This window comes from Bidens hawaiensis, unplaced genomic scaffold (genome assembly GCF_021521415.1).
Source record: "Bidens hawaiensis isolate Kalapana, Puna unplaced genomic scaffold, B.hawaiensis_p1.1 tig00003781_1, whole genome shotgun sequence".
In the NCBI taxonomy this organism is placed as follows: domain Eukaryota; kingdom Viridiplantae; phylum Streptophyta; class Magnoliopsida; order Asterales; family Asteraceae; genus Bidens; species Bidens hawaiensis.
This window is the reverse complement of record NW_027491218.1, coordinates 1,390,664-1,398,967: the sequence shown is the minus strand read 5'-3', so window position 1 is coordinate 1,398,967 and position 8,304 is coordinate 1,390,664. Positions and strand designations below refer to the sequence as shown.

The following is an 8,304-nucleotide window of genomic DNA, read 5'->3' as shown; positions in this document are numbered from 1 at the left end:
GTGGTGGTGGGGCTGTGGTGGTGGTGCTGTGGTGGTGGTGCTGGTGGTGGGGCTGCGGTGGTGAGTGGTGTCAGGTTGGGTGGAGGTGGGGTTGGGTATGGTAGAGTTCTCTGTTTATTTTCTCGTGTACCAAACAAGAGAAATGATTCTCATTCTCCATACCAATTCTCTTTCTCTACAATTCCATTTCTATTTATATTTTCTCTCCATTTCCATTCTCTGTACCAAACACCCCCAATATTAAACTAATGGGAATCCCTAATTCTCTAACCAAAAAAAACAATTAACCAAAAAACTTAATCCAACGGCTGAGATCACACAATCCAAACCCATCAACGGATGAAACCACACCTCTTATTTGAAATCCAGTCGCCTCTCATTTCACCTCACACCAAAAATGCGCACAAAACTCACACACCGCGCACGTTAGCACCAGTCACCTCCCACCTCGAACGTTAAATTGCTTCCACCCTCTTGACTCCATATTATTATTATTATTATTATTAACATAACATTTTCGCGGTGTGATTAATTACGATTTTACCCTCGTGACCGGAATTAGGTTTTTTGATGGTATTTTCCGGCGAGAAACGTCAGCCGTCGGATGAACAACAGATGGATAGGTTAAAGCCGCTGCATAATTTCGATTTGCCGTGTTTGAAGTGGGGTAATCAGAAGGTTTTGAGGTGTATGAAAGTCGATTCGAAAGGTGACGTGGCCGGTGGTGGTGATCGGAAAAACTCGCCGGAGACTGGGTTGGTCATCGGAACACGCCGGCGAGATGATTCTGAACGTGGGTTTCGATCCACTGATTATAATATTAATAATAATAAGTTTTCTTCGTCGGAAAAAATGAAGGCGGTTGCCGGAGCCGGCGACGGCGAGATTGAAGCCACTAGAGAGAAGCTTATGTTTGATTTCCAAACGGAAGTGGGTAAAATGAAAGACGCGATTTTGCGAGGAAAATTTTCCGTCGAGTCGCCGCCGTCTCCGGCGGCGGCCACGGCGGCGACGACGGTGATGACGTCAGCGTCTCCGGCGGAGAAGCCGTGGAATTTAAGGACTAGAAGAGCTGCGTGTAAGGCTAATAATAATAATTATAATAATATGGTCAACGGAAATTGTGATGATCGGAAAGAAAGTTTTTCTCCGGCGAGAATTGAATGTAATAATAATAATAATAATAAGGTTGTCGGTGGCGGTGACGGTGGCGGTGGTGGTGACGTCATCGCCGGCACGGCGAAATTTTCGGTTTCGCTTACGCGGCGGGAATTGGAGGAGGATTTCACGGCGATGACGGGCCGGAGATTGCCGCGAAAGCCGAAGAAGCGACCGCGGTATATTCAGAAACACTTAGATGTAAGTGAGATTTGATTCATTGTTATTATTACTATTATTAAGTATATGAATCATTGGATAATCAATAATGAATAAATTAATAATCACTGTTGTATTGATTTGTTTTTCTGATCAGACTTTGTTTCCCGGACTTTGGTTGTCGGAGATAACCTCGGACCTTTACCGAGTTCCTGATGACACCGTCACCGGAAAGGTAACCGTATGTATTCATTAATGTGTTGTAATCTCTAAAGGAGCCGAACTCGGGCTTGAGCTCGGCTTGTTTCAAGGTTTTTCTTTTCTCAAACGTGGGATTGACCGGTTTATTATTTATTAATTAATTTATATGAGTTTTTAATTACTTTTAGATATTTTAAGAAAAAAAAAAGTTAAATAAGTTTAAGCTCGATATGAGCTTGTGTGGTACATTAAATGAGCCAAAGGTGGGCTAAAGCTCGGCTTTGTAATGTGAAATAAGTATATAAAAGTTTGGATGAGGTAAAACTTACAAATACACTAAACGAGCTTCTCACACAAGGCTTGAGTTCGGGGTCGATAACTAAATAAGCTTTTTATGAGGCCTAGGTCGAGATCGAAAAGCTCAGCTCATTTTTGGCTTTTTTAAAGCTCAATCCCGGGTCGGCTTGTTGTCACCTTTATTCTCATTTCACGATCTGATCATGAGTGGCTTGGCACGTTTGCACTCATATTCTTAACCATGTTGTTGATTTTTTGCAGAGATAGGAGTAAAGATGCATCTAAGATTGCTGATAACCGGAATATGTTATGTTTGATTTCTGCAATTTGATTGTGAATTTTTAGGTTTAAAATTTGGGCATTTTAATTTTGCTTTCTTAATAGTCATATTATGTTCATATTACAAGTTCCTCTTTTGACCGTTTTCAGTTGATTTGAATAATAATGAATATAATTTGTTTATTAATTTTGCTTTATTAAATCTTATGATTTCATAGTGTGACATATTAAGAATATGTTCACACAATTACACAATCATTGGCATTATGTAATTATTATTTTGCTTTAATTTCAAAATATGTTTCAGTTTGGGAATGGGTATTAGTTGTATGTGCATCATGTGTGTCAGCCTTGGAGACTTCTAGTGGATCATGAATGAATCTTTCAAAAGGTGTGTGATCATGTAAAGTGGGATTGATATTAGGTTATGTTTTATGGATAACCGATCTAAATAAAGTATTGAAACTCGTCTAATGTGTTTTAAGTGCATAAATTCTCCCAAATCTTTAATTTTCCAAAGAATGTTTATTGTTGGTAATAAACTCTTTCTTATAATCATAATCAACATGATAACCATCAACAAATACTTAGAAAATAAATAAAGGAAAAAAGTGTTTGTGGGTTGACTCGACAAGATTCATACTTAGGCGGTGTTTGGGATTCCTTATTTTACCTCATTATGACTTATTTAAGTTATAATTTATAAGTTACAAAGTTGTAACTTATTATTTAAACACTCAGAAAACCCAACTTTCTCAAATAACTTATAACCTATAAGTTATAAGTTATAAGCTATAAGGAGGTAAAATAAGGAATCCCAAACAACCCCTTAATATACAAAAATGAACATTTTAGCACAATATGGGTCGTTTATTTGTAAAAAAAATAATCAAAAAATGTTCTTTCATATGACCGTTTGTTTGTAAAAATTGTCCTTTCTTGGGTATTTTAAGTATTGAAACTCATCTAATGTGTTTTAGTGCATGAATTCTCCCAAATCTTTTATTATTCAAACAATGTTTTCTTGTTTGTTACAAACTCTTTATTAAAATCATATTTAACACGTTAACTACTTGAAAATACTTAAAGAATAGATCAAAGAAAAAGTGTTTGTGGGTTGGCCCCTGAGGGGTCAACAATGAATCATGTTATTAAATGATGTTGGTTCTCGATCCTTTTCATGGATCCTGGTTAATTCATATAGTATGGGTCACCTCTCTTCAAAACTCAAATCAAAAGTTGCAAGAAGAAGGATAGGATAACAATTTATAGCTCAAAATAAGAGGTGAGGTGGGTGGGTGGGTGGGTTTCAGGTGGCGGTATGTTTATACGAGATGACGGATTAAAAGATCAATTCAGGCTTCAGGTTGTTTCAAAAGTCGGTGGTTTCAAACTGAGATCCATGCAATAAAGGCTTCGCACAACGGTAATTTTAGACGTCACGATTAGAGGCTTCAGGTTTAGTTTCCAGAGGCCTTCTCGAACGTTCGTTTATGTATTAATAGAAAATAATTAAATATTATCTGGATATGTCATCTGCTTAAAGGTTTTATATTTGTTAATTTGTGTTCCTTTATGTGTTTTCGGATTTAAGTTTGTTTATGTTTGTTTGTGTTCATTCACATTGGTTCATATATGTTTATTTATGTTCGTTTATCTTTGTTTAGTTATGTTTGTTTAGATTTTAAACAAACGAACATAAACGAACACAAATGTCCATTTTTAAATAAACGCACATGAACATAAATATTTGTTCGATTAGTTATAAAGTTAAATAAACGAACACGAATATGCCCTTGTTCGTGTTCATTCGATTCATGGCTTTCAATATTCACATTGATGAATACATCGGTCTTATTCTATATACCGATTTTATTTGTGTTCGTTTGTGTAAGGCCCCGTTACCGGTACCCTATATTTGGTGTTGGATTTACTCATAAACACGGTTCTAAATATCAGAGTTAATTAAAACTTTACGCGGAATATAACTTCAACCATTACATATTACAAAACTGTCAAATCTTGCCACAACAAACATTCAAATTTGTTTAAACATAAAACATAGTCTTTTAAAACATCATGACGTTTCATCCTCGGATGTTATTAGGGTCCAGTACCCTTCATCCTCGGATATTATTAGAGTCCGGTACCCTTCATCCTCGGATATTATTAGAGTCCGGTACCCTTTCTTCCATACCTTTTTAACATACTTTTCTATATACATAATCATAAGTTTCATACAAACATCATTCATTCTTCATCTTACAACATACATATAACATCAACCATTTCCTGGCAATACATGCAATTCCGAATATCGTTCATGTATCGACAAGAAACCATTCATACATTTCACATAATACATATATGGCATATACTTATCACTTAGGATAAGTGTATTAACTAATCACATCGAGTATGCACACAACCCCGAAAACATAACAAAGAATGGGGCTAGAAACTCACATGAATTCGGTTACGTTCACCGTTAATTGTTATTCCTTTCTTCAGTTGGGCGCGCCTAACTGTATAATAATTACACGTATCAATTATCTATCACTATCTATAACGTCTTTCTAGTCTACTTATGACCCACAACGAACGGGGGTCCGGGGGCAGCGCCCCTTGCAGCGGGGTCTAGGGGCGGCAGCCCCTAGCAGGGTCCAAGGGGCAGAGCCCCTGGCTGGGGTCGAGCTGCCAGGTCAACTTGGAAAAATTTTATTTTTATTAACTGTCGTAACACATTTTCCATTAGGATTTTAAATTATTATTTAATTCGCTAACTCAAAAGTTCAAGGGCTTAATTGTAATTAATTCATTCTTTTTCTAAGTCCAGGGACTGTTCTGTCATTCTTTCAAAGTTCTAATTCGTTATTCAGTCCTTAACAATGGGAGTTCATAGTGAATTAACTATTATAACGAATCTGGCTTTGTAACGAATCAAGCATTATAGCGAACTGGTCCTTATGACGAACTGGACCCTTTCACGAACTGGTCCATATGGCGAATTGGACCTTAACGAATCAGTCCCAAGCGAACCAGTATATGCAACGAATTGGACCTTCCAATTCGTTATCTTTTAACTATAGCGAATCAAGGGTAATTCGCTATCTTTTCTCCTTAACGAACTGAAGCTAATTCGTTGTATTCCCTTAGACGAATCAGCTAGCGAATTACTTCTGATTCGTTAGTTCCTCCTTAGCGAACTAGGTTAGGTCAGGGAATATCAGATTATTCCCGGACACTTCTCTTAACCTTGTACCACTTTCCGGCGCCGCCATTGCCGGAAAAACGCGTTTTCGCCAGAAAAACGTGTTTTAACTCGTTTTCACCGTTTTTTGTCCCGTTCGATCCAGATCTGAGCTAGGGTGACCCCTAAGCTCATCTTAGGTACGGTTTATACCCGATTCCACCCGAATCTCTTGACTTTAACGATGTAACGGTGTCGGCTCGTTGTTTCGTAACTAAATATAATGAGTTTAAGTTAATAAAACATCATACTGGTATTACCTTGGGTCGGTGCTCGGTTTCCTTCTTGGTTTCGGCTAGAGAAAAGGAAGAACTAGAGAGAAAGCTTAAGTGTGTGTTTTGGATGGTGTATGGAATATGTGAAATGAATGATTAATGGATGATTAAAGGTTTATATATTTAGGGATCATGGGCTCAAGCCCATGGACTCTACTTATTTCTTTTATACCCAAAGTCCATAACCCATATCCAGTTAACCCAACACTAGCCCAACTCCTTTCTATTTATCTAAACCGATAACGACCCACAGTAAAATAGACGAAATTTATATTATTATTATGATCAAAAGTAGGATGTTACAGTTTGTGTTCGTGAACCGTTCGTTAACACATTAATTTTCCTAATGAACGAACGAAACTAAAATCTCGTTCGGTAAGTGTTCGTGAACCGTTCATGAACACAATATTTTCTTAATGAACGAACATGAACAAGGCCTTGTTCGTGTTCGATCGGTTCATTTACAACCCTAACTAGGGTCATCAAGAATACGGCTCATAACACCCTCTGGTCAAATTACATTATAATGCGGCCCATTTAAAGTAATAATGGTCATATGTTGAATACTTATGAACATTATGACATGCTTGACATGTTTAGTGTTTTTTGTAACTTATTAATTATATCATTAACTAATATTTTTATTAATATTTTAAAGTTATTATTATTATTATTATAGTTGTTTAATGACAACGTTTTCATCTAGTAAAAGAAGGTAGTAAAAAACGTAACTTTAAAATAAAATTAAATATTATCATGGCTGATTATTTTTATAGATGAGCAACATTATACCATTATTTAGTAATTTATAAAAGGTAGCTACTAACCTCCTTTTGTCTAAGTACTAAAAGTCTACAAATCTATTTTTGTGTAGATGTATCAATCAAGCGCTTAAACAAGATGGAGGAGCAATAAAACATTGATTTCTGATGTGAAATCGGACACAATTAAAAACGAAATGAAACTAAAACAAAACAAAAACTGAATTTAAACCTGAAAAAACTAAACCGATAATCTAAAACGAAATGAAACTAGAAAAAACTAAACCGATAAATTTGAAACCGAAAAAAAACCCTATAAAAACCAAAATGAAAAATTGAACAAAGTTAAATCCACCTGAAATGAAACTAAGAAAAAAAATGAAACCAAAACAAAACTGAAACGAAACAAATTTATAAAAACCAAAACCAAAACCAAACAAAAACCGAAACGAAAACTAAAATAAAAAATAATTACAATGAAATTTTGAAAAGAAAAACCTAAACTCATTATGAAACGCATGTATTATTAATTGTATAGAGGATTAAAATATGCTGAATGTAGTTAAGTCGAATGTAATTTAATATAATATATCTTTATGTTTTATTTTTAATTATTGAACAAATATATAAATTTATGAATGTAATTTAATATATTTTTGAATTATTTAATTAATTATATAGTTGAGTCTTTAATAATATAGTAGAATCTTTATGTTTTATTTTTAATTATTGAACAAATATATAAATTTATAAAACTACCCTCATCTAATTAACACGAACTAGATTTAACCAGAAAAATTAACTAACCCGATAGAGTTGTTACATATACAAAATATACATATGTTTCTGCATTTATCTTTGTAGTGAACATCAACTGAAAATTCGTTTTCGTGCAAACGTAATCAGAAGGTTTTAAAGTGTATGAAGGTGAATTCGAAGGCTGACGTGGCGGTTTATGATAGGAAAAACTCGCCGGAGAGTGGGTTTAGATCGACTGATTATTATTATAATAATAAGTTTTCTTCGTCGGAAAAAATGAAGACGATCGCCGGCGCCGGCAACGGTGAGATTAAGGCGACTAGAGAGAAGCTTGTATTTGATTTCCAAATGGAAGTGGGTAAAATGAAAGACTCGATTTTGAGAGATAAATTTTCCGGCGAACCGCCGCCGCCGCCCGCGGCTGAGACGGCGGTGATGGCGGCGGAGAAGCCGTGGAATTTAAGGACTAGACGAGCTGCGTGTAAGGGTAATAGTAATAATAATAGTAATAGTAATATTAATAATAATATAGTCAATGGAAATTGTGATGATCGGAAAGATAGGTTTTCTCCGGCGAGAATTGAATGTAATAATAACAACAATAATAATAAGATTGTCGGTGGTGGTGACGGTGGCGGTGGCGGTGGCGGTGACGTTTACCAAGTTCCCGATGACACCGCTGGAAAGGTAACCATCAACATATTGGTCGATGTGTTAAACGAGCCGAGGCGAGAGCTCGTCTCATGAGTCGTTTTTTCAAGTTCCGGATCGGCTCGTTTAATATATATTGATTGACTTTTACTTTTTTTTTATTATATTATATATTTTGAGAAAAACGTTAAGGAGCAAAGCTCGGGTCGAGCTCTGTTGTGCAATGTGAAATTAACGCACGGAAAGTTTAAAAGATACATAAAGGCTCGTCAAGGCTTGGCGGGTCTAAACGAGCTTCCCGTACAGATCGGGCTCGATAACTAAATGAACTTTATTTGAGGTTTGGGCTCGAGCCTGAGCTCGAAAAAGCTCGCCTCGCCTCGTTTGCACCCGTATTCTCAATCATGTTGAATTTTCGTAGAGATAGGAGTAAAGATGCATTTGAGATTGCTGATAATGCTTGGGTACGTATTCTAATTTTTCTTTCTTATAGTTACATATGTTCATATTATAA

The 8,304-nt window shown here is 35.9% G+C and overlaps 1 protein-coding gene across 1 annotated transcript; it reads left to right on the top strand.

Moving 5' to 3' along the window:
* Positions 1-241: 241 nt before the first annotated feature.
* On the top strand, positions 242-2,235 carry LOC143624410 (uncharacterized). Its single transcript, XM_077095077.1, has 3 exons — positions 242-1,359; positions 1,475-1,552; positions 2,077-2,235. The coding sequence occupies exons 1-3, from the start codon at positions 571-573 to the stop codon at positions 2,080-2,082; spliced, it is 873 nt and encodes a 290-aa protein (XP_076951192.1). The 5' UTR covers positions 242-570; the 3' UTR covers positions 2,083-2,235.
* Positions 2,236-8,304: the final 6,069 nt, after the last annotated feature.